General features: G+C 36.3%; 4 protein-coding genes across 4 annotated transcripts; 3 read left to right on the top strand and 1 right to left on the bottom strand.

The window, feature by feature from the left end:
- Positions 1-691: 691 nt before the first annotated feature.
- LOC113236613 (E3 ubiquitin-protein ligase Hakai-like) lies at positions 692-10,565 on the top strand. The gene is made up of 7 exons (XM_026472766.1): positions 692-1,053; positions 1,875-2,062; positions 3,332-3,508; positions 4,770-4,880; positions 6,921-7,091; positions 8,738-8,882; positions 9,942-10,565. Exons 1-7 carry the CDS (start codon positions 840-842, stop codon positions 10,100-10,102), a joined length of 1,167 nt encoding a protein of 388 aa, XP_026328551.1. The 5' UTR covers positions 692-839; the 3' UTR covers positions 10,103-10,565.
- Positions 10,566-11,036: 471 nt separating this feature from the next.
- LOC113236466 (transmembrane protein 115) lies at positions 11,037-15,398 on the bottom strand. The gene is made up of 4 exons (XM_026472547.1): positions 14,873-15,398; positions 12,759-12,954; positions 12,326-12,502; positions 11,037-11,273 (listed from the first exon to the last, which is right to left on the bottom strand). Exons 1-4 carry the CDS (start codon positions 15,381-15,383, stop codon positions 11,042-11,044), a joined length of 1,116 nt encoding a protein of 371 aa, XP_026328332.1. The 5' UTR covers positions 15,384-15,398; the 3' UTR covers positions 11,037-11,041.
- A 146-nt stretch (positions 15,399-15,544) lies between these two features.
- On the top strand, positions 15,545-17,539 carry LOC113236467 (NAD(P)H-hydrate epimerase). The gene is made up of 4 exons (XM_026472548.1): positions 15,545-15,688; positions 15,773-15,984; positions 16,565-16,891; positions 17,184-17,539. Exons 1-4 carry the CDS (start codon positions 15,653-15,655, stop codon positions 17,419-17,421), a joined length of 813 nt encoding a protein of 270 aa, XP_026328333.1. The 5' UTR covers positions 15,545-15,652; the 3' UTR covers positions 17,422-17,539.
- A 364-nt stretch (positions 17,540-17,903) lies between these two features.
- LOC113236611 (proliferating cell nuclear antigen) lies at positions 17,904-22,597 on the top strand. Its single transcript, XM_026472764.1, has 7 exons — positions 17,904-18,011; positions 18,268-18,387; positions 19,841-19,947; positions 20,207-20,364; positions 20,952-21,068; positions 21,666-21,841; positions 22,317-22,597. The coding sequence occupies exons 2-7, from the start codon at positions 18,274-18,276 to the stop codon at positions 22,425-22,427; spliced, it is 783 nt and encodes a 260-aa protein (XP_026328549.1). The 5' UTR covers positions 17,904-18,011; positions 18,268-18,273; the 3' UTR covers positions 22,428-22,597.
- Positions 22,598-26,251: the final 3,654 nt, after the last annotated feature.

Genomic DNA, 26,251 nt, shown 5'->3' with positions numbered 1-26,251 from the left:
TAAAATTGCAAAATCTAATTACTTTTGGCATATATTTCTCGAATAAAAATACCCTCAAAAAAAGATTTGCGTAAAATCATTAGGTGCGTTTTTCATAGGGGTGGGATTCATTTGTCTTTTATTCTATTGAGTCATTACATTAATACGTTATATCATTACTGCTCATGATTCGCATTTTCTGTATTTTTCTGATTTTTTTTTCTACTGTTGCTATAATGCTTACATGATAATGCCTACATGTTTATAGATTTATTACGTGGTTCAGTCGGCACATAGATTACAGAAATATATTAACTTTATATTATAATAACCGGAAAAACATGGATTTCAAGAAATAACTTTACTTGACTCCTCATGGCTACCAATGTATAAAATGAAACCTACAACAATTTAGAATAAACTGTTTTAAATAATGCTAACAAATGTATTTGGGAACAGCTTCAAGAAATAATATTTTGAATTTTTAAGATCTGTATTTGATTTTATCATTGACCTATTAAACTTTATTCAAAGTTTCAATCGATTTGATTGAAACTTTGGTTTACTATCAATGCAATTGAGTCAGTCTAAACCAAATCATATAAAATTGAATTAGTTTCAGACTGACATGATGAATTGATGACACTACACTAGTCTGTCTTGACGCGAAGGATTCTGTTGGAATTTCTAATAATTTCCTGATTTTATGCTTTATTTCCTGATAAAATATGTTTATACTCCACTAAAATCTATTTCTCTTTAATGTACTTTTTGTTTTATTTGTAAATCTTGTGCAATAAATTTCGAGTAGTCATTGAGGTTAGGTTTCAAGTGTTTAAAAAATAGTATAGTATTTTTCAATGAATAGTGAAAAGAGAAATGCCCGGGGTCGTGGGCGAGGCCGTGGGCGCGGACGGGGAAGAGGCCGAGGTCGCGGCAGGGGCAAAAAAGTCCCAAAAGTCATGTCTTCTGATGAAGAAGAATGTTCCCTAGAAGAGTCGTCTCAAGAGCAAGAAGACACTATTGTTGAGGAAGTTAAAGAGGAAGAACCTGAACAGATTGAACCTCCAAAATGTTAGTACTTGTTTTTCATGTCATATGTTACCACAGAAACAACAATATGTACAGTAAAACTATTTTCTTAATATCTCTCGGCAATCTTCGCATTGCGGCTGAATTGAAAATTTCGGATAAATTCCGATAAGTCAAACAGATTAACTAATTTCAACTATTTTTAAAAGAGAATTTTGTGCTCCATCTTTTGCCATTTAAAATGGACATTTGGCCATTTGTCACTTAGAATTTAGAAAAGATTAGTAACCGGCGAAAGACAAGATTCTTTTCTAGTTTTATAAATGAAAAAGACTTTATTTAGTTTATATATTTTTTAAATTGCTTAGTGTATCATTAAGGAGTCAATGTTATAAAAAGGGAAATGTTTTACAACTCTATCACAACAATAAAATACATAATTCCGAATTCAAATTATTATAAATGATAAATCTAAGAATGACTAAACATGGAAATTTGTTTGTAAAAAATGGAATTTGTGTATTTAAGTGCAATCACAAATTTTAAGATATAATAAAATGGCTGCTCTGTAGGTACATACTTATTGAATTTGGTTTTGGTACTTAAATTTTCAACAACTACTGTATTTATGTAGTGATAATGGAGGTACCAGTGGATGTAATTGTACATCTCACAACCCACATATATGCCACTGTTGGGCACGAGTTTCATATAAGTTGGTACAGATCACTACATTGTCTGATAGTGTATTATGACTTAACACCAAGTGTGTGCCTAACAATTTTGGTAAAAGATAATGGGGGTATGTGTTTACACAATATGCACTACAAGAATTCTAAAAAACCCTATCTTTGTAATTCTAGTGGAAGTCCCATCAGACATATCACAATTAGAAGCACCAGTGTTCACAACGCTGCAGCGAGGTCCCCCAGAACCCATGCTTCGGTTGGACTGGAGCCATCGAGCCACACTCATCGGGGAGAAAGTCCTCAACCCCATGATTTACTGCTGCGATATCTGCTCTAAACCTATTCTTATTTATGGTAGAATGGTAAGTAAATTTTTCAATTTATAATAAGCTCATGCGCGAAGACTAATGATGTGTATCTGTCAACATAATCCCAAAAATTATATCACATAGGTTGTCTAAAGATGCAACCAAAAAAACAGCAAATCCACAAGAGTGGATCTGGTTTTTTACATTATGATGTTTTCCTTAATCCTCATAGCAATTATGCAACTATGGCAGACTGCTGCCTAAACCTTGTAGAGACCTGTACAGAAACAGACTAAAGGATTCTCTTGGCTTTTACTGTTTTGATGTCCTTAAGTTGTTGGCCTGTGCTTTCCCAGCTTGGACTTTCAAATGCCCATTGAGGGGCATGATTGGTTAAGATCGTGCAGAGGAGTTTCATATACTTTGTGGCAGAATCTACACTCTCTGCTATCTCTTTGCTCAAGGTTGGACATGTATTTATTCAAATGACAGTCCTGTTACTGCTAATCAGCATTCTGATGTAATTTCTGCCCAGTGCCAGAAGTTCTCAATAGTAAGCACTGTAGGCAGTTATCAGAGGCCAATGTTCAAGGCAAGTCGAAAGCCGCACGTCTCTGGAGTCATGTGCTCAGGTTCAGCAGAATGAGTGCATTGGGACATATATTGATGGATGATATTTTTAATTTTGGAGTGAATTATTTGCAATCAGCGCCACTATTAGCAAATGTGCTAATAATTGGTCATGTCAATGTAGGCGAACTCTCCATTACGAGTTTCTTCCTCTTTATGAGCACACTACTTTACTCCAACAGGACTATGTCTTTTCGTTTAAGCCTTTTGTTGTAACTGCAGATTGTTAACTGTTTTGCCAATGCATTATGATGGTTCTCAAGGCTATTACAGTAGCTTAAGGTGGTACTTTTGATTTCCTCCATTACCATGTTCGTTTCCAGGTGTTTCTGGATCTCCGAGTTCGTGACATATCAGGGTACATAAACCATACTACGCAAGATAACGTTTTGCATTCTTTCATGGATATATTGGAGTCACAGGCGCTCCCCCATAGTTCGATTCCATACATCCATACTGGCTTCAGTGTTGTATTCTACTTCTTTTTTTAAATGTTATGGCCCCATCGAAATAATCAATGTTGTATTGTAGATGAGTAGTTTATTGGTCTATTGACAGCTTGCTGTTTCAACCAGCCAATATAGATTTTTGTATCGCAGGTTGAGTTCCTCTTGTTTTGCATTTATATGCTTTTCCATGTTAATCGCATCACCATTGCTTAGATAGATGATAATGATAAAATTTCTTTTTCAGATACCATGTAAGCATGTTTTCTGCCTTTCCTGTGCCCGTGCGGAACACACACACTGCCCCAGATGTAGGGAGAAAGTGTTACGAGTAGAACAGACCGGCCTAGGAACAGTTTTCATGTGCACACACTCTGGCACCAGATACGGAAACACTGGTTGCAGACGGACTTATTTATCACAGGTAATGGAAATTTAGTGTGCTGTTGCAATCCCCTCTTACTCTATCTGACACTTTTTAATCTGTATTTGGTATAATAAGTTCATGTGCAAGCGTCCCCCGCGACGACTCCACCACCGGACTGCACAGAGTTATTACCGTTTAGAGTGATCTATTTAAATCTATTGATGTATGAGTATGAAAGTATGAATTATTAACCTTTCGACCGCCATCGCCACTGACAAAAATTTGTTTTGTTTCCTAGACGCGAAGTCTAGTGATGCGACATGTCATGATGGTAAATTTACCAGTATTGGGTCAAACCAGTTATGGTTCTTACAATACAATTAAAGTACAATTAATGTACTTGATAATGCTATTGAGATGGTGTTAAATAAATTGAAAATAATAATAATTATAATTAATGAAATTAAATTTGTGTTGAATTGATATTCAATTATTATTTTTCAATTATTGTAAGTATTCGATCTTTGTATTAATAATTATAACAAACTAGTGAAGTAATTTAAAAAAAATAATTGAATATCAATTCAATACAAATTTAATTACAATTAATAGCGACATCTCTAGCCAGGACTGGTAGCTGTAAAGTTACTTAACTGGGTGACGAAATACCTTCATAGATTCTCATAGATATCACTACGGCTCGAAAGTCGTTAAAAACCAAATACAAAGATCCGACAACAAGCACAGACAAATGTGAGGTCCGCTGATTCGTTCCGTGGCTTAGTTGGCATAGCGTCTGGCGCTTTGTTGTGCGGTTTGCTAGAAGACGTCGAATAGAATTGAATAGAAGATAGAAGGATGGAAGGAGTTTTTTCTGAGTGTTCGATCTTTGTATTAATAATTATAAATGAATTTTAACCTTATATTAATTTAATTGTCCTAAGACCAAGAAAAACATAACTGAATATGAAATGCAACTATGAATCCTTACTTAACTAGAATATACAAATAAGAACACATGGTTTCATCGACGCTTTAAAGCGTCTGTGGCGGTCAAAAGGTTAATAACAATAATAAATTTAAATAAACCATTTATTTGGCATCCAAGGCCCAATGGTTAATAAATACAGACATTTTTAAACTTATGACTATTATTAGTAAATACAGAAACAAAACATAAAAACACACATTATTTCGCTCGAGGCGCCGCCGATTACCCCATCACCTCACCAGAACCTGAACGAAATGACGAAGCATCGGCGCTATGTATACTCTTACGTGATATTTACTACCATTACATGGATATGTGTAATTACAGAGAGACCTCCAAGCCCACATAAACCACAGGCACGTCTCACAAGGCGGTAGTGATATCAAACCTGAACCAGAGCCACAGTCCACTTCTGTAGCTGTTGTCAAACCCCTTGCTGTAAGTATACTTCATTTAAATATATTTGAAGTGAATCGATAAAATATAGCTAGCTATATGTTATCAAACTCGAATTATCTTTGCAATCTTAATTTCTTAGGTAAGCAAATGACTGAAATAGTCACATTATTTAAACTCATTTGTACGACAAATTCCCTTGAGTAAGAAACTCTAGGGTTTGCTCCTTGTAAATAAACATTTGTATACATTAATTTTACAATATTTATTTCAAATATCGTATACAGGTGATAAAAAAATCACTGTCGGTCATTTCTTTTCCTGTGCATAAGATTCAGTAATACAATTAGTACAGTAAAACAAAACAAATCCCCATTTTTTTATGTTAATATTTCCCAACAATTTCTAACGCGTGGTTAACTCAAAATAGTAAATAAAATTGTGCGGTGCGGCGAATTGTCTAGACGCCTAAGCGCCAGCACGTCGCGCCGCGCGACGACAGACCTGCGCTAACGCATCGCGCGTTAGTTTAATACTTTGTTGTCTGTCAAATACATGAACTCTCGCGCTGACTTCGCCCACTGCCCACTCACCGTTCTTGTTGCTATAGCAACGGCGTCTGCTAATAATCAGGTGTCAATATTTTTCACAATTTTTCGGAAAACTTTGAGAAGTCATAACTTATTTATTTGTTAAGTATTTGAAAAAAAAAACGAATACGTATTTTTTATTTCCATTATACATTATGCTCCTTTAAAATGGTCAGTAGTTTTTTTATCAACCTGTATATTGTTTATGTATATATGATTATTACATTCATTTTTAAAAGTTTATAATACCTAATTGTAATTAAGTTTTTATTGAATGTCAGGATGTTTCACCATCATAATATTCAATTATTTTTTGTGAAGTTACTCCACTAGATTGTCATAATTATTAATAACAAAGATGGAACACTTAGAAAAACTTCACTTCGACCCGGTTGGATTTGAACCAATGTCTCCCAGCAATCCGTGTCAGACGCTATGCCAACTAAGCCACAGGACGACCCAACGGACCTCACGAATTATCCAGTGTGTTTGTTGCAGATCTTTGTATTTTGTTTTTAAAGACTTTGCCGCCATCTGCGACAAATCCATGACATTTGAAATGATTTTATAATAATTGTTTAATCATTCAAAAGAAGCCTTTTGGTGTTTTTATTTAAATGAATATACAATTATTCCACAACTTAAAGTACACTTGAATAGTATAATGAAAAAACAAGTAGTGTCTTTATTGTTAAAATGATGTCCAGTTGTTACTGGGCAACCATAGCTTTTTCATCCAATATATGCCCATTGTTCCACTATCTCGTCTTGTTATTTTATCTTGCTATTTTATCTTGCTACTAGCGCGGCGAAGTAAAGGTGGATTGACAATGAACAATTTCTAGCAATATAGCCTTGATATGATCTTGAGTTGACCAATCAGGAACTAAATGGTCAACTCAAGGTCATATCACACAACGCTGTAAATTGCGGCAATATATTGTCAGAATTTATACATTGTGTACATCGAGTATATAACCAGAAATAGAGTCGAAGTAAGGGCCATTCATCCCTGGCAACACATCAGGCAAATGGGACTTATATCACTTTTAAGTATCAATTCTCGTTTGCACTGAAATCACAAATTAGAAAGAAGAAACGGTACAGCGCCAACAACTAACCTGTGTGTACGTCTCTGCATATTCCAAAAATATTCTGTATTTATTGTAATGAAGATAATATCTCTAACAATGGAGGGCTGCTCCATTCGGTGGTGTGGGAAAAACAGCAAAACATATAATTACAAAACAAACGGAATCACATTTCATCGGTAATTAAATATGTAACATTTTAGTTTTCGTCCATTATAGCAAAGCTCAAGTTAAACTGGTCGATTTGAAGCGAATTCGAGCTGGCCAATCGGAGCGCAGTTGTCACCGTAATGACATGACAGAATAGGTTTGAAACAAATGAAATGACATTTCGCCTATATTTTTTGTGGTTAATGCTCGATGGTTGTGGATAACCCTAACTCGGCCCGCCGCCCGCGCAGATGCCGTCGGCGGCGGACCCGCGCGGGCACGGGCACGGCGCTGCGCACGCGGCGGCGCTGGCGCTGGCGGCGCTGGGCGCGCCCCCCGAGCGCCGCGCCGCGCGCACCAACCTCATCACCGTGCCCATCCAGGACCAGGCCGACGCGCACGCCTACTACAACTACTACCCCGTGAGTGCCCCACCGTGGATGCAGGGTTCTTTGCGGAATACCGACAACTTCGCTGAACTGTATTGCCAACATCATAAACGACAGACAACGTTACTTACGCACAAAATAAAAATATTTAAATTCCAGTCCGATGCAAAACCTAGGGTTGGGAGTCATCGGGGAGAACGCTTGCACGTTTTTTTAATGCACACACGTTTGAACTATCCTTCCTACCATATATATGTACAAATATAAAGTGTCAGATAGTATACTTTAAAGTTTATTAATGGTCAATTTATTATGTTTTGTAAAAAATGACAAAAGTTGTTGCTTATGATGTTATTAATGTAGTCCTGCAAGGTTGTCGGTGTTTTGCAAATAACCCTTGTACACAGTTATTTAGGCTCAATTTATATTACCGCGTAACAGAATGAAAGCGAATTTTTGTAACGAAATTGTACATAATATTAATTTATTTATTTCAGACAACATTCTCAAAGATCCATTTTAATGTTAGTGGAGCTTATATTAATATTTAATAACCAATAATGAAATTACGCTCTGTGCGAGTTTCCACATCGGACCTATCAGCTATCGCTTTGATAGCATAATGAATTTTATTCCAGTTGTGTAAAGTTCGTTATACTGTGGTTACAAAACTTCGCTTCCGCAACAATGTAAATTGAGCCTTAAGGTAATTAAGCCAAGACTATTACAATAAGATTAGAAATACTTATAAAATTACGTTCACACATTCAGAGTTCATAATGGCTTTAAGTTATCTACCACCTTACAAAGTAACATGTGAGTTGACATTATAATGGTAAGCAGTCGAAAAGTGACTGCTTTTCACTACATGTAAAAGTAGACTTGATTTCTGGGTCAAATTGTAATGTGAAAACAAAATTGGTAATGCTTTGAAAATATGAGTAAGTTCATACCCAGATAATATAATACTATACTAGTGCAGATACCCAATCTCATATAAAGAAATATCGTACTCGTAACTCCGCTTATTTTGATTCATAACGCTGATCAAAAAACGGTACCGAGTAATCCTGCGATGCGATTGTAATAATATTCGAAATTGCCAACAGGTGGCAGCAATTACATTGTTTTCAAGGTATATTGCTTCTTGTTCAGGCGGTAATTATACACAAATTATAAGAATAACTTATAATAATACGCAAAGTACCTGAGTCAATGTTTTAAAGTAAAAATGAGTGCTAATTCGTTACTTACTTTCGAGAATAAATTCAAAGACATGCCATCTGCACAATTTATTGCAAAATTACAAATAAAAAAGTTGAAGAAATATCATTGATAAACCTTAGGACAGTTTACTGTTTATATTTGTAAATTAATTTTAATAAAACATTTCTAAAACTTTCTTTAAATAGTTATGCATTTATTTTTTATATTTTATACTTATTATGACATATCTCAAATTTTCGAGATTCAATACTTTAAATTTTTTGTTTTATCGAAGTGCCGCCATCTATGGCTTTAAATATGTACTAAAGTTAATTTGTGTGAATTGATACCCTACGAGGATGACTGCTCTGCTGTCTTTTGATTACGATTAAAAGTTCTGGTATAGGTTGCCAGTGGTGATTATGTAGAGATACAAAGGTAACAATGTACTAATTTGGACGTCGCTCATGTAGCCACCGCAGCCAGTCCCCCCACCGGTGGTCTCGTCAGTACCAGTGGTGGGCCACACAATGTCGGTCCCGCCGCCGTACTATTCGGCGCCACCGTACCCAGCGCCAACCGCGCAACACCCTCCTCAGCACTACGTCTCGCAGCCAGGTCAGAGTCAATAACATTATTTTCATCACACCTGCTTGTAAATAGTAATATCACGTGCATTTACTGCACTATTTACTGCTACTAGGCGGTATTTTTGTCATTGGGCTTTTTTTTATAATAACTAATTGACGGGACGAACAAATCGTGCTCCTGATGGTAAGCTACACGCCTGCTCATAACAGTTGCAGTACCACTCCAGAGCTTTAAATCATAAAGATCCGAGAGGCACTGCCATTGCGCCTGACACCCGAGACATAAGTTGCCAAGTCCCATGTGCTTGCAATTTCACCAGCACTCTTACTCTTCGAAATAAAAACGCACTTATGCTCACACTACTGCTTGGCGGCAGAAATAGACAAGGCAGAACTTCCCTGGACGAACTCACAAGGAGCTTTACTGCTACTACAGCTCTATGACGATAATAAGTTTTTTTAAATGCCTAGCTTCTACCGCACACTAGCAGCGCGACAAACGGCCTTCTTGGCCACTACCTCAACCCCCAAAAAGCATTGGACTTTTTAATTTAATTTATTATAACTAATAGTTAATTTATCATTATTTTTCATTACTTTATTTAACTTATCATTTTTATAAGATTCATAACGTCGCGTCGTCTAAATTTGAAATTCTCGTAACTCCGTTTTTGGACGAAATCCCTTTATTACTCTTCAAGCGCAATATCCAGCACTTAAAGCTTAAAATATAATTTGTAAACCTCCTTTTAGTTATGAAATAAAGGTATAATCATTGACCTTAGGTCAATGGGTATAATCATATAATTCACACCCAACATAGCCCCGCACTAGGGAAACCCTGTGTCGCGGGTGCCATGGATACACACATAGACATTCACAAATGACTCCCAAACTCACGAGAAAAATAAATGTAGGCCATACAAATATTTCTCCCGGTCCGGGAATCGAATCTGGGACCTCTGCGTGGCAGTCTAACACGTCGTGACAGGCAAATTAATCTAACATTAAGCTTTGTTGCACAATCAACAACGATCTATTTGAAAGAGAATTATTGATGGATAATAAAGGTTAGAAGTGATTACAGCGCCTACAATGAGCACAAGCGTGGGCGTGACGCCGATGCCGACCGCGGTCCCTCTGGGCGCCGCGCCGCTGGGCGAGCCCACGCGCTGGCCCGACGGCGGCTACGGCGGGGCCAGTGTTCCGCAGTGGCAGCCCCCGCAACAACACCACTACTACCGGTAGCGCTTTGACGTCGTGCGGCTCCAACCCCCCCGCGCGGCTCCCGTACCCCCCATTCGCTCCCTTCTGCCCCGCAGTGTTTACGAGGAAGAACTCGAGGTTCTAGAGTGCGACGAGTACGGAAACGAATATTGCGTTCAACATTATTTGAATTTTGAAGTGAGACGAGGTTAATTTGTGATCGCTCGACTGTTTGACGCTTGAACTGTTTTAAATACGAGACTGCTATATTTGTGGACAATTCTAAATTTTAATTTTAGATGTGTCAATGTCTATAAAACTGCAGCTACATTCATATTATCAATGTTGAAATTGGTTATAATTGTAAGTTTTCTGAGCGTATTCAATGTCTGTTTAATAAATAGTCGATGTGCAATTACAAGATGTACTTATGAAGTCTCAAAAATATACAAATTATATCAAATGTAACAATATTGTTTTCTACGTCCCTCAATAAAAAATTAACTCCAATAAAAAAATTGTAGTAAAAAGTTGATGAATGTTTGGTTACCATTTATTTAACAATAATCAATATCAATTATATTTACAAAGACTCATTCGCTCTATCATCATACATAACGTTCAACAATTGCATTAATATTTGCAAAAAATAATTACTTTTTAGTATACACGAACATACACGCGACTGTGACCATACTGGAAAAAATATACTATTGAACATTCATATAAAACAAAAATACTAGAATACGGATTCACAGCTCCTGTGCAGAAATTCAATATCGAAAATTCGGTAAACGTAAATGCGTACACAATTTCTGTGGAGCATCGCCTGAAGGATGAAAGCACAATAAATAACATACACAAGAGATATCCGCACTTGATTTCGTCACTTAATCATCAGTCACTAAATGCTTCAGCTTCAGGCGGTGGACTTGAGGCAGGTTCTTACATGGGGTCTGTGAATGGCAGGGCTTCATGGGATCATGAGTTCTTCGTAATTGGCGGGGCTTGGTCCCCAAGATCCACCAACGTCGCCTCAGCAATGGGCGCGGGTGGTGCAGTCTCCGCCGCATCGCTGGGAAACTGAGGAATTACATGCGTCTGTTGCATCTTTCTCACATTTTCCATGTTTACTTTCGTTGATAAATTCTTCTGTCGCGTCTGCTCTGACGTCTTCGATAACCTCTCGCTCAAGGCCTTGAGCGCGATTTGCCTAAAAATCAAATTAATTGTTTCAATGTCATTTTAATTCACGCCACCAAAGCTGATTTGCATGATAGTAAAAGGAAATCCTATTGTATGTGTTTGTGTTTTAAAGAAATCTGAATAATTGTGTTTATATATGAAAACTACAAAATGGTTAAAACCGGGTGGTTATTAATTTTAATTACTTATCTATGAGGCAGGCTAGATATTTTGTCATTGTAATAAAATAATACAACATAAAAATACAATAAGGCGTGCTCAAGGAGGCTTATGTCCAGCAGTGGATGCATGTAAAGTCAAACTCAAATAATCATTAAGGCGATTAACACACTGCACCGCGCCCCGCGACGGCGCGCGGAGCTGCATTTTTTAAAGTTGTACTGAAGTACCTCAGTTTCTATGGAAAAACGCGCCGTCGAACACACTGACAACGCTTCTACGCGCGGGAGCGCGGCGCGCGCGGTTTTACCGGGCCTCCGCGCGGAGGGGCACACTGCGCTCCGCACTACCGCGCAGATTTTTAATCAACTTGTGTCTATTCCAGTAATTGTCGTTCGGATGTTCCCTAACAAATAATCAAAGGATTCAGTTGACATTCGTATAGTAGTTGAAAAATTAATCTTCATATTTTCTTAAATCTTTGTAATGAAGTTGAATGTTATCTTCGGTGTCTTTTTATTTGAGTAAACAAAAACAATCGACAGTATAACTGCAGCGTCCTGAACGAGTTCTGTATTATTAACCATTCTTGTCAAAGGATTTCAGCTACATGTGCAATCACTACGGCGATCAACTACGAAGCGAGTAGTTTGAGTGGCGCGGGGCCGCTAGACCGCTGCCCCCGCGCAGATTAAACCGCGCGTTGACGCAGATCTGCGTCTCCGCTACCGCGCGCGTGTTTCCGCGTCTCGCGCTACATCGCGGGGCATGGTGCAGTGTGACAATCGCCTTATTTTATAGGTAAAATTTTACACTTGGAAAGGTCATTCATTTATATTATTCATATTAATGTACATATGTAAGCTGATGATGATGATAAAAAAATAAAACACATCATACCGTCTTCGCTCCATGTCCTGTGGCTCCACTCCAGGCATGGAGATAGTGACGCCGCGAGGGCTGATCGCGAGATGCACCCGTCGTGGCTGTGCCGAGCACACGCCTAGTCGCACTAGGCAGCGATGAGGAGGGCCTAAGATTCCTCGCACTACTGGCTGCAAGACTGTTGGGAAGAAACTGGAACAATCACATAAATTTTCAATATCTGAAACACGCTTTACATTAATAACATTGATGTGTCATCACTACAAGGAAATTAGTTATAGTAAATTTACCTTCATAAATACTAATCACTATAATTATGATTGCACTGATCAAATGTTACAGCAATAATAAAATTATAAATATAATTTCGATTAACATTGCTGTTAAGTAATTAGAAACATACCAATAAATTCATACAATTTCTTAACAAAAATTGAATAGAACTTACTTGTCAAAACTGAAATTATCAGCCATATCGCCCCTCGATCCACTGCTGTGTCTTTGCCAAAACCTCAAATAGATCCATGAGAGCACCACGCCACTACCCCACATGCATGGATATGTGCCCTCCAGAGCTCCAATGGCCCAAAGAATGATAGCACTTATCAATACCAGCAAGGGCATGGACCGGTTTGTTAGTTTCCCTGAAAAATCAATTTGATTACAAGCCAAGGAAATTCAAAAAGAATTTATGTACTTGTATTTATTTATATACATGTAGTATTATACACAATTTCGACAATTGAACATCCATCATTTAAGGTTCAATTTATATGCGGAACTGAATGGAAGCGAATTTTTGTAATGATGTAATAAAGTTTATGGTCAATTGTGTAATGTACAAACTAGATAACTGCCTCCGTGGTCACCATGCCGCACTGTCACGCAGAGGTCCCAGGTTCGATTCCCGGGCTAGGAGAAATATTTATGAGTCCCACATTTTTTTCTCTTGTGACTTTGGGCATAATTTATAGTTCTTTGTGTGTGCCCATGGCACCCGCGATACAAAGTCCCCAGAGCTGCCGTCGGCGTCGTCTGGTGAGTCCGAGGGAACTGGCGTGAAGGCAGGCGCAATGTGATGTCAAACGTCAACGAAATACTACAGCCTCAAAGTGCAGTCATGCGAAATTGACGCTTACGTTCCACTGCAATGTAAATTGAGTCAAACTCAGATTACTGCCAATGTTTAGATTGTTGTATAAATATCCATTTACTGGGAAAAAGAGCTGATAATTTTTAAACAACTGAGCAGATGTTCATTAAATATAGCTGAGAACCATTCTGGTTCGGGGAGTGACCACACTAATTAACTTTGAATTGGATTGAGCCAGTCAAAAACTTGTCTGTATAATAAGAGCAAAAAAGATATTGTGCATTTAACTTCTCCTTGAAATGCCACACACAAGTCTTTTTTGCTCTTATTACTTGGATATAAAGCTTTTTGATAAGTATGACAAATGGTTCTAACGTATAACTCCCCCTGCTTTTGCATCAGAGTTAAAAATTATCATCAGTAATGAATTCGAAATAAAAGGAACAAAAAGCAAACTTTACCAATGATGTAGGAAAAATAACAGGCCTATTTTGTAATGTTTGTTAATACTACTAATGTTTGTTGTTCACAGAAAAAGTTCACATGATTAATTAATTGAGATTTTTCAGTTACATAATAATGTAATTGAAATTTACTATTTAAGATAGAGTCATGTATTGTCAAATTGGTATGAAAATTGGTGGTTTTTATTTTCAAATCAAATAAAACTAAACAACTTTTCAAGTAAAAATAAACGTGAATATCAATAAAATTGATGCAACTAACACTTATACAATTATTTGTTATTCATAAGCAGAACATCTACTATTACTAACTTTAGCTTTAAAATCTTGTATACTGTAATATTGTAATTCATTCACTCTCCTTTGAAATCACTCACAAGTAACTTAGGCAATTTTCATTATTAAGTGCCAATATAATTTTTATCAATGACACCAATGTAGTAAATGAGGACTATAAAAACTATAAGAAAATTAAGTGCTTTCTTTCAAAGATGTAGTGTGTGATAATGACAATGATAAGATTTATACTGAATGAAGAAAATTATGTACAGTATGTAAACTAAAGAAGTTCACATAATTTTATGTTATTGGGAGTTTTCTGAGTAGCATATATAACATGACATAATCTAGTAAAGCAGGATTTTCCAAGCCCAAATATATAAAAAAAGTGAAGGTAAAGAAAGCCTTATGCTGTTCATTATAAATGTGAAACTTTACAAGTACACAAACCATTTTACTAACACAACATACAATATGTAGTGTAAGTTATTCCTTTTAATTCAATATTCGAATTTGTGTAAACTCCCAATATTTTAAGACGCTTTTTTTAAAATAAATGTACTCAACAAAGTAGTGTGGCCAAGGACATATTTCACACATAAACCATTCAAATATCACCCAAGTTATTTACATAATAAATGCTCTGTTATTGCTAACAAGATTTTCCAGTTATGAGCGAGCCTATGCCGCCACTTAACGAATTGCAAAGTCATTATCTGTACAAACCTAATGGTGTCTTTATCAGGAGATGATCTGGCATAATCTGCTTGACAGCAACGCTCACGGCGGCCAAGTAACCCGCCAAACCATGCACGTGAATGTCGAACAGGTAAGACGTTTGTCCAGTGCACGCGAAGATCACCAGGTAGTAAAACGTCGTCAAGAAGGCGACGCCGAAGTTTGTCAACATAAAGAACTTCATCATCTCCATTTGGCCCCATAACGGCTCTATCAGCTTCCCACATAGTCCCACCGTCACTATATCGATCAACACCTCCCACAAGTGTATCTCAAGAAACCAGAACGTAAAAGTGGACCAAAGTTGGAAAGAAGGTGGCAACAAATACCCTGGGGTGACACTGAGGACGTTCACAACATCTTCGGAAAATGATAGTATGTAGCCTATTACTACGACACAACAAATAAATTTCACTGAGGGTGATGTATTCCCTAATAATGCTGAGAATTGCTGTCGTAAATACGGTATATTACGGCTAAAAACTCTAAGCGCAGCCATTTTTGTGACGGATGAGAAAATTTGTCAAAAATTACGTCAAAAACAAGAGGTGTCAAAAAAATATCTAAAGCGCCGTTCGGACACAGGGTCTATTTCTATACAATGGTGGTGGTATAAATTGTAATAATCTTTTCCCATGTTTTTAAACGAATATCATTTGTCAGAAAATTGATAAAGGGTTGAAAACGCGGAATAAATAATTTTCATTTTAAACTTAATTTTAATTATAGCGATTTTGGATCGCTGCCTCTGCATTTATTACCGTGTAAATGTTATTCTCCAGGTTACTCGGCAGTGTACTATTGGTAAGTTCAGTTTATCGCTCCAATTGGACCGGCGGTACAGCACCCCCACAGACAGGAGTAAAGAAGTAGTGGAATATTCCGTAGATGCGTGTGGCCAACGTACTGGGGAACGCGACAATGACGACGACAGTGCAGCCATGCAGTACTACAGGCAAATTACGGTACCTATCTCAAGTGGAGGCTGTAGCCCTGGATGAGGAGTTATTCAATGAGTACAAATATAGTGTAGATCAGCTCATGGAACTGGCTGGTCTGAGCGTCGCTACTGCTATTGCTCGTGTTTATCCCTCTAAGTTGTGAGTTACACACATTAAATTATATATGGAAAATTATTATATTAATGTTTTTTTTATGTGAAATGACTCCACTAGTTAGTTATAATTATTCATACAAAAATGGAACACTTCAAAAAAGGCTAAAAAGTTGTTGAAAAGCCAAAGATACGACAACAAGCACATAGAAAAATTTGTGAGGTCTGCTGGTTCATTCTGTGGCTTAGTTGGCATAGCATCTTCTATGTTCGATCATTGTATTAATAATTATAACATTCTTCCTAGTTAAGCAAAAAGCATTACAGTGTTCATTTATAAAACTAAATGATAATAAGTGTATAAAAATTAACCATAATATGTAGATAAAACGAATATAAAAAAAATAGATATTATGCAGTTCATAATATTACAGGATTATTTCTCAAGTACTCTAATCACATTGTCAACAACAACATGTACTCATCATCATTTCAATTTACTTATAGTTCTTGTTGAACACTGGCTCTGGCTTCTTCAATAGGAAATGTCAATGTATATTTTAAGACTACTTATTACAAACATTTAAAGAGAATGTATCAAAAGTGTTTATTATTATTATTTACAGTTATGATAGAGCTTTAATAATCTGCGGTCCAGGAAATAATGGAGGAGATGGATTAGTTGCAGCCCGACACATGGTTCTATTTGGATATACTGTATTCGTGTATTATCCCAAACGTACACCAAAACCACTTTATGAAAACCTCTTGGAACAAGCAAGAAGATTTGGTGTACGTATCTTGGAAGAGTTACCAAGTGATCCTGGTGAATTGAGAAGCTTTTACACAATATTAGTTGATGCTTTATTTGGATTCAGTTTTAAACCACCTGTTAGAAAGGAACTAGAGCCTGCTATGCATGCCTTAATCCGATCTGGGATACCAGTTATCAGGTAAATTTTAATCTATATTTGACCTAAAGCAGCAAGAATTTGTACTATGATAATGGTTTAACATATTCATAATAACAATGAGTTCACGATATCCACAAAAAGTACGGTTTACTTAATGGAACAAACAAACAACTACAATGGATTTGCCACCAACATTTGGATAGTAGAAGGAAAAGAACATGTTCAAGCCATTTACCATCTTTATAAAGGGATGTGCTCCGTTTCTTTCTTAAATGTATAATATTGCACATTTTTAGGTAGGTTTTAATTCATATTTTTGCTCTTTTTTCAGTGTGGATGTTCCCAGTGGATGGGACGTAGAGAAAGGTCCAATATCACCAGAGTCATTGCAACCTGCAATGCTCATATCTCTGTCAGCTCCGAAAATGTGTGCCCGGCCAAACTTACTTTGTGAAGCTAAACATTTTCTTGGTGGAAGATTTTTGCCGCCAGAAATTATTACCAAGTACAAGCTGAACTTGTTGCCACCATACCCTAATCAAGACCAAATTGTGCAACTTTCCTGTTAAACAATGTTTATATGCATATGTAATTGTTTTTAATGGTAATTTTTGGTACTATTTGTGGTTCTTTTTAAAGTGACTGGAATAAATTGTAAATATTAACACATTAGGAGTAAACTTGTGGGAATAAACATTTAATAATAAATGTTTATTGGACAAAAATCTTTTTTTTTTCATGTCATGCAAATATATTTTTTGCTGAAATCATTATCCACTGTCTAATGGTGACTTCAAATTTCAACCAGAAGAGTATAAAAATTAATTTAACTAATGATTGACAAGCGTTGAAGTGTTTTTAATTTTTATTACAGATAAGTCTGTAAAAAAACAAGTTTCTCGCACTAAAGTAGAGCCTGTATGTTGTGAATTGTTGCTAATAATAAAAAAAAACTGGAGTTCTACTAGCGATTTTGTTACTTCCCGCAAGTAAAAGTGGTGGTGTAGTTCAAGAAATTACTACAAAAACGAAGGCAATGTCATCCAAATTCCGCGCCATTTTTTCCCGCTATCAGCCGGCTGTCACTTTGCGTTGAGGTCAGCAACTTGTGTGTTGTGCTTTGTTTCTCATTCAAATTTCGTGTAATTTAATCAAAAACGTAAGTAAATACGTTATATCTATGATTTATAACATACCTTTTATGTATTATAGTTAAAATGTACAAAAATCTGTTAAGATATTGTGCAATAAACTTTGTCTGAAACCGTTACCTATTTGCACATTTCTTTGTTTATTCAAACTATGTTATATGTGACTTCTCGATATTCTTGGCATCATTACATATATAAAAGCGTTTACAAGTGGCTTGAGAACTGAAGTGCCTATTTGATCTGTTTTTCTCGTTATGATTTTAGCAGACAATGTTCGAAGCACGCTTGTTGAAGAGCTCCATCTTGAAGAAGGTGCTGGAAGCCATTAAGGATCTCCTTACACAGGCCACATTTGACTGCGACGACAATGGAATACAGTTGCAAGTAAGTTGCACCACTTTTAGGTTATGCCAAGGACTATCTACATGTATTATCAAGGTGTTTTATATCCCACATGCAACTGATGAAGTAGTATCAGGCCTGTACTGTTCTTCTACTGATTAAATTAAGGTATTTTTTTGTGGGCAAAATATGTTCTGTTTAGCTGCATCACATCATAAGCTGTAGCTTGTGTCGAATTCGTTCTATCAAGAAATACATATATATCCAGTTTCAAATTGTGATAATTTGTGTACTTTTTATAATATCAAGTGATATTATGAATAAGTTGTGCGTTTGATGGTAAGCGACACACCTGTCCATAACAGCTGCAGTGCCATTCAGAGCTTTAAATCGCAAAGATCTGAAGGGCACTGCCACTGCGCCCGTCACCTTGAGACATATGTTGACAAGTCCTATGTGCCTGTAATTTCATCAGCACCCTTACCCTTCCAAACCGGAACAGTAATGCTAACATTACTGCTTGGCAACAGAAATAGGTAAGGTGGCAGTACTTGCCTGGACGAACTCTTTCACAAGGAGCTCAATTACTTGTGTTTTTTATGCTAATTCTTACTGAGATTAGAGCATTCCTTTTCGTGATGGTATAACACGTAAATACACACATGTCTGACTAGTCTACCACCATCAGAAATTACTAGTTAAATTCTGATTATTAAATGCATATCTTCAATGTATATTTTGGCAGAATTGTCTGTACTGTAGATGGAACTATAATATAAATCATAAAGTTGGATTCATTCAAATTTATTTTTTTTAAAGTCTAAGAAATAGCAAAGAATCATCAGAAACATACAAATTGCTTAGTTATGCCAAAAATGTTAGATAATATAGTATTCATTTATTGGTGATATGAGTTTTATTGCACTGAATCTGCCTGGGAAGGTACCATTGGCTTATAAATTTCTTCCACAAAGTAGCACAGCTGTGTTTAGAGTCCTACAGAAACACAGACACAGGCTCATACCCATATCTGGCAAAGTGCATACAAATAGACCTGTCATGTGTCCCATGATCTTGGTATTTTTAAGAATGGTGAATGTAAACACAGCTGTGCCATAGTACCACAATTGTCAAAGGACCTACTTAGTATTGTAGATGATATGAGGAGCAGTAACCATTATACCATATCCACTCATCTGTAGAACAAAGACTTATGTGCAAGACTTCTTATTCTTAGGACAGTGCACAATTCATTAGTTGTTCTTGCTGTAGATACAGAATCAACCGTTGTTCAATTTTATATTTTTCAGAAACAAAATAAGATACAAAAATTCTGGAAATATCTATAGATAAGTCTTAGTTTGAATAACGAGATTATGTGTTTATCCTATTTTCACTGTATTATCATATCGGACTCTGTTCTTCGGATGAGTCTATGTTCTATCACGTGATCTATTTGGAAATTGGTTAGAATTAAAAAAAATAATGTCAACAGGCAATGGACAACTCTCACGTGTCCCTGGTCTCCCTCACCCTCAGAGCAGATGGGTTTGACAAGTACAGGTGCGACAGGAATATCTCCATGGGCATGAACCTTGGGAGGTGAGAATAAAAATGTTATAAGATTTAGTTTCAGAATTTTTATATGAAACCGAATACAGCTCAAAATATGCAACTCACAAAATTATGATTGTCTGGCCTCCCACTTATAGAGATATTTATGTATGAATTTTAGTAAATAAATTTTGTGTTATTAATTTGCTTTGTGAGCTCAAGAGAATTTAGCACTTATGTAAATTGTATAGATTCTACAACAGCTATAATTTTTCTGCCAACTAAAGTTACGATTTCTCTGTTCCAGTATGTCCAAGATCCTTAAATGTGCAGGAGACAAGGATACAGTAACTATAAAGGCGCAGGACAACGCTGACACAGTTACATTCGTCTTTGAGAGCCCCAACCAGGAGAAAGTCTCTGACTATGAAATGAAACTCATGAATCTTGATTTGGAGCATTTAGGTGAGTGGTTCGTGATTCATTTTTAAATTATAAAATCTGTGAAACTTTATACAAACTCAACCCACCCTGGAAATGGCTAATGTAGCTAGGATACATTTCATCAGACAGATAAGCAGTTCAAAGATTGTACTATTGAGTCAGCCCGTGACCACGGAACATGACGTCGGAAAACTATTAGGTGTGAAAAATACCTATTTGTATGTAAACGCGTTTATTCCCGTTTCCAAATGTTTGTACTGTTTTATCTTGAAGTGACATATTATATGCAAATTGAGTTTTTATCTAAAATTATTACTAACAGTTATAGCTGTGCACCATCTGTACCAACTGTACATCGTTTTACATATACGGCTACGGTAGTGTATACAAAACTGAGATTATAGCAAAGCCTGTGTCTAAGATTATATAGGACTCTGAGCACAGCAGTGCTACTTTGTGGATGAAATTGGTAAGGCAATGGTACCTTCCTTGCCACCGCCGTAGCTCTTAAACCCTGTGGAACAAAAGATCCATATTTTCCTAGATATATCTGGTACTAACTTTATAAAATGTTCTACACTTTCTTGATTGTTTCCTGAATTTACCAGGTATCCCTGAGACCGAGTACAGCTGCACGATTCGTTTGCCCAGCGGCGAGTTCGCGCGAATCTGCCGCGACCTCTCGCAGTTTGGAGAGTCTATGGTCATATCCTGCACTAAAGAAGGTGAGTCAATTTAAAAAAATATTCTTTACAACTGGTCTCTTTGATGAACTTGGTTTCGCTTCATTTGCTTATATATTTACACCAAAGATACATTGCTGCTTTTCAAGAACAGTGGCTCCAACAAACCCAGTTCATATTAATCCTATGACGCAGCTGCATTCAGAATACGCTAAATTTTATTGAGAAAAAAACACCAAGCTTTCTATTGGTCAAAATTATATATAGGTACCGTCAAAATAAACAAGTGATAACATGGACCGGTGTATGACTTGTTGACTTTTGACGGTCTTTTAGTTTTTTTTTTTGCATTTTTTTTGTAAACCATTTTCCTGACGAATTATCGATTTTAAGATAGGCCACTATTTTATCATCAACATGTGTGTTGCTAGATTTATGGCCAAGTAATTAAATACTGACTTAACATATTTGTACCTAGTATAGTATTGTATTATCTGTGTTTGTACCATCTTAAACAAAATAAATAAATATTCCCTAATTTCATGCACTCTTCAACCATTTTAGAATACTGTACGTAGACTACGGTCCTGTAAGCAATAGTGAAACAAATTCAAAAGTATGGTATATTTTGCGTCTCAGGAGTAAAGTTCTCGGCGTCGGGCGACATTGGCTCGGCGAACATAAAGCTGGCTCAGACGGCGTCTATAGACAAGGAAGATGAGGCGGTTGTCATCGAAATGGACGAGCCAGTCACACTCACCTTCGCGTGCCAGTACCTCAACTACTTCACCAAGGCCACTTCCTTGAGCCCCCAGGTACATAATCAGTTCAGATGAACGCACGTTCTAATGAATGAATCCTAAAAAAAGCGTAGGTAAAAAGTTCCAATAATAACGATATATGTATGTCAGGTGAATATATCAGAAGCATGGATAATCTCTATCTATTCCAGTAGAGATCTGATTGATAGTATTTATATACGTATGTAAAGGATTATGGTGACCACCATAATTTTCTCTAGTATTTGAAATGAGTATTTCGCGTAAACAACATTTTTTAAGCGATAGTAATAGATGCTCTATTATGGTAAACAAAAAAGTGTACCTGTATTTGTAGTATAATTTTTATTGATATTCATGTTATATTTTGACTTCAGTAACATTCAAAAGTAAATATCGTATATTTTCTACTTACGCGGTGTAGTTTGCTGAATGATGATGTACAAAATCATGCAAGTGCTTCTAGAAGTTTTTTCTATTCTGGCTCATAGCAACGATTGACATTTCGCAGGTCCAACTGTCCATGTCTGCTGACGTCCCATTAGTAGTAGAGTACCGCATTCCGGATATTGGCCACATTCGCTACTACTTGGCGCCGAAGATCGAAGAAGAAGATAGTTGAACTACTTTAGTATTAATTTTTATCGCGTATTTCGTAACTATTATTCCACGGCCTGTTCTCAGTATCAAGTTATCTACGTATCAAGTAAATGCGTATATGCGTATACACTTTATATAACAAAACCATGTCATAAGAGAAAAAAATACTATAATGTAAATAGTGTTCACTTCTTTTAATGTGAAAGAGAAATAAACAATATTTTTTCACAAATAATTGTATCATTTCAAAGTCATTAGTAATTTCAAAATTTTATTATCCACATACTATCTTAGAAATAGTACAAAACCAAAATCATGTCCATGTTTCACATGAGTATTGAGAAATCAAGAATACACCAGCACGTATATAAATAAAAAGCACGTACAATACGTTTGTAAAATAAATAATACTTCTAACATGAAATGGAATGCTAAACTTAAAGCTCCACTGTTAATTACATACAAATTAATCTTAAATCTAGAAGTACATAAATTTGGATCCACGGCGACCATAGAATGTTATTCCTAACGACTAGATATTGGTATTTGTGGCAACTAATGGAATGTTCAATACTCAAAGATCCAATAATCTGTAACTCTATCATTATCATGAAGGGGCTTTTTATTTTTGTACAGTTGTCCTAGGGCTAAGGGATACGAAGGGACTACTTTAACACGTATACAGTCCCATGACTCCACCTGGAGTCGCAAATTGACTTCAAACGTAAGTTCACGTATAGCTATGGTGTCGCAACTAGAGATGAGCCATGGACAAATATCATTGGGATAAATACTCAGTAGAAAGATAAATACGGATAAATGTCCATTTTTACTCGATATTTATTCAAAAACATGGATAAATATTTTTAATCGTGGTTTATTATTTACATTTAGTAAAACAAAGTATATTTTTAAGCTTAATTGTGAACATTGATACAATGTTGTTGCATGTACGTGTAGTATGTTGCTTGTTACACATTTTTTCTATATGCAGTGATAAAAATAATCCTTTTGTAAATCCCTGTATTTTTGCGTGAACCTTATTATTATTTAAATGCGTAGTTTGTTAAAAAAATTGTCTCCACACAATATTAACCAGTTGTCTAACATTTTCTATGGATTTTTTTCCAAGTTACTAAGTTGGTCCGTTTTTGTACATTTGTTCAGCTTCGTATATAGAATAAAGGTGCCGAGAAAATTCGTCCGTAATGTAACATTCAAGATTCGATTAGACTGCGATTCCACCAGAGATGAGCGAGGTAGTAAGGCGTGCGTGCTCTGCGAGAGCCAGGAATGCCCGCTAGTCCCACATAACCCCCGAGTCTCCCTGGGCTCAGGGGTATCCATAAAGATTTCCCCCCAGACAAAAAAAAAGGAGTGCCCGCTAGTGCCTTTGAGTGCCCGCGAGTGCCTTTGAGTACCTTAACAGGCACTTAACTTAAGTAAAGACTTGAAAAATTTCCATCACATCTGGTGGATTCGCAACCTTACAATCTGAACAGATTGTTACATTACAGGCGAATGCTCCCGGCGAACGAGGTTACCGAATGTTACGCAGCGAATGCTCGGCTCACCTCCTTCACCGCCTGTAATGCTCGCTTTTGAACGTTACATTACAAGAGCATGTTCGCGCAATTAGTGAGATGTTATAGACTCGAAAAACATAGGTACTAAAACAGTATTGTTACTTAAAACAATGGCAGAATGAGAAGTAATCGTACGTAATTATTTAATAAAAATGAATTGTAATGAATTTTATTATAAAAAACACAAATAAATAATATATAATCCATGTTTTAGGATAAATACTCAGTAAAAAAGGATATTTATTGGATATTTATCCTTGGACGGATATTTATCAGGTAAAAACCCATCTCTATTCGCAACTGGACTTCAAATCAGATCAAAGCCCTAATTTTTTTTTAAACTTGTGAATTGGTCTTACAAAAGAAAGTGTAATTTTTCAAAAATAACAAAATAATTGGGATTGCACATAAAGTGAGAGTAAAAGACAAAAACAAAAATATTTCACAATTGCCGTGGACTTCGGCGGGGTTGATTTCGGCCTGGGGATCTGAACGTGTTAAAACATTGTAGATAGGATAATATCCTGATTATTTCGGTTCGGTTCGTGAAGACATTATTTTTCAAAAGTAAGTAATAGTGCATTAAAAGACTTGGAAAAGTTGCTTCCTCTGGAAATCGACCCGACCAAATATGAAAAAAAAAGCACCTGTACTGTTATGATGCGATCGAAAGGGTCAATTGTAAGGATTAATTCCTTTTAAGGCACAATTTATATTGCGGCGGAACGGATTGAAAGCGAATTTTTGTAGCGATATTGTACATGGCGTAATGAACTTTATGGTCAATTGTTTAACGTACAAAGTAGATACGAGCCAAAAATCACGTTTCGCGTCTTCCGCGGAACACGCGCATTCGCGAGAATTCCGCAGCTGCCATCGGCGACGCCTGGTGTCGACGGAATAACTGTAGCCTCAAGTCGCAGAAACGAGAAAATACGCGAATGCTAGAGCATCCGCCGCAATGTAAATTGAGCCTAAGTAACAGTATCTACATAGTACTTTCTCTCCGTGTCCGTGGATAAGGAGGTTTGCATTGTAGGCACTGGCTAAGAAAGTCCCGGGTTTAGATTACCGGCAGGATCATTAGTAAAGCGCACTTTACTAAATTGGTTCTGCCTTAAGTGTTCTGGGTAGTGCTTCAAAGTGAATTCAATTGCTCTGGTGCTCAATACAGGAAAGGAACCATTTTTTCTTCCATACAACTTGGGCCCAAAGTTGTACCTCCAGTACTATATATATAACATATTTTTGAATAAAAATTACGGCGAATTCATAAAAAAATTAAATAGAATTTATCAATAATTTGTACTAATCAAAATTATCGTTCGAACATATAAATTACTAACAACACAATAATTATACATGGCAATGTCTATGCTTCCAGTGGAAGGTATACAACTATCCGGAATTACTTAACATCCACAATTTTTTTTTATAATTTATTCATTACGAGTCCATTATTAATTATTATAATATCTAATAAGGTTGCTTAAAGACTATGTCCCAAGCTGTTTAAGTATTTAAATGTCACATATTGATACGGTCGATACGTTAACGTCATAAGCATTTTTTATTCCCATGTTTCGTTTCATTCGCTTCTCTGGGATATCCTATTCTATTTCCTTAATGGCGGCCACTAAGCTATATTACTATTGTGGTTTTGATTTATTAATCACTGACTTTTGAGTTTTCTTTACAGACATTCTTTCGATAGTTTCTATTTCCATTTTCTAATATGGAAACCAAAGGACACGTTATATTGACATATATAAATCAGACGTTATATGTATATGATGCATTTAGACGGTGAAAAAATATATATATTTTATTGTCTTTGTTTAACTACTGCGTGCCGTCGTAAGCCAAAAGAGATAGCACTACATTGGTTTATGTCAAATACGGGAATTGAAAATACGTAACGTCATCTTAAATACCAACTGTCCTCATTTTGCCATTTTTGTAGTACACTTTGATAACCGTTTCCGGTTGTCAAAAGAAAGTACATCAAATGTCAAAACCAATGTTTGGCCAAACGTTTTAGTGAATTATTCGCATGAACTGTAATGAAATGAACAAAAATATTGACAGTGAGAACAATTAAGTATTGATTAAAATGCGTCGTTGCAGCATTAAGGGCTGCGGCAGTAGAAAAACGGAAATCAACCGAATGTTACATTACACCGGCATGTGTTATTTTTCTGCCTATAAACCATACAATGTAATTAGACTCATTTAAGTAGTTTGTTCACAAGACTTGCCG

The sequence above is a fragment of the Hyposmocoma kahamanoa genome, unplaced genomic scaffold (genome assembly GCF_003589595.1).
Source record: "Hyposmocoma kahamanoa isolate Upper Pololo Valley unplaced genomic scaffold, ASM358959v1 92, whole genome shotgun sequence".
Classification (NCBI taxonomy): Eukaryota; Metazoa; Arthropoda; class Insecta; order Lepidoptera; family Cosmopterigidae; genus Hyposmocoma; species Hyposmocoma kahamanoa.
The sequence above is the reverse complement of the archived record's forward strand: the minus strand, read 5'-3'. Positions and strand labels throughout refer to the sequence as shown.

What these genes read in the sequence shown, in the direction of transcription:
- LOC113236613 (XM_026472766.1), top strand. Translation starts at nt 840, where the DNA reads ATGAATAGTGAAAAGAGAAATGCCCGGGGTCGTGGGCGAGGCCGTGGG. An exon ending in TTCTTATTTATGGTAGAATG is followed by an intron (nt 2,063 to 3,331) that starts GTAAGTAAATTT and finishes TTTCTTTTTCAG; the next exon opens with ATACCATGTAAGCATGTTTT. An exon ending in CCTACTACAACTACTACCCC is followed by an intron (nt 7,092 to 8,737) that starts GTGAGTGCCCCA and finishes TCGCTCATGTAG; the next exon opens with CCACCGCAGCCAGTCCCCCC.
- LOC113236466 (XM_026472547.1), bottom strand. Translation starts at nt 15,383, where the DNA reads ATGGCTGCGCTTAGAGTTTTTAGCCGTAATATACCGTATTTACGACAG. An exon ending in GATAATTTCAGTTTTGACAA is followed by an intron (nt 12,503 to 12,758) that starts GTAAGTTCTATT and finishes TGATTGTTCCAG; the next exon opens with TTTCTTCCCAACAGTCTTGC. An exon ending in CAGGACATGGAGCGAAGACG is followed by an intron (nt 11,274 to 12,325) that starts GTATGATGTGTT and finishes TTTGATTTTTAG; the next exon opens with GCAAATCGCGCTCAAGGCCT.
- LOC113236467 (XM_026472548.1), top strand. Translation starts at nt 15,653, where the DNA reads ATGTTATTCTCCAGGTTACTCGGCAGTGTACTATTG. An exon ending in TACTCGGCAGTGTACTATTG is followed by an intron (nt 15,689 to 15,772) that starts GTAAGTTCAGTT and finishes AATATTCCGTAG; the next exon opens with ATGCGTGTGGCCAACGTACT. An exon ending in TCTGGGATACCAGTTATCAG is followed by an intron (nt 16,892 to 17,183) that starts GTAAATTTTAAT and finishes CTCTTTTTTCAG; the next exon opens with TGTGGATGTTCCCAGTGGAT.
- LOC113236611 (XM_026472764.1), top strand. Translation starts at nt 18,274, where the DNA reads ATGTTCGAAGCACGCTTGTTGAAGAGCTCCATCTTGAAGAAGGTGCTG. An exon ending in ATGGGCATGAACCTTGGGAG is followed by an intron (nt 19,948 to 20,206) that starts GTGAGAATAAAA and finishes TCTCTGTTCCAG; the next exon opens with TATGTCCAAGATCCTTAAAT. An exon ending in CCACTTCCTTGAGCCCCCAG is followed by an intron (nt 21,842 to 22,316) that starts GTACATAATCAG and finishes GACATTTCGCAG; the next exon opens with GTCCAACTGTCCATGTCTGC.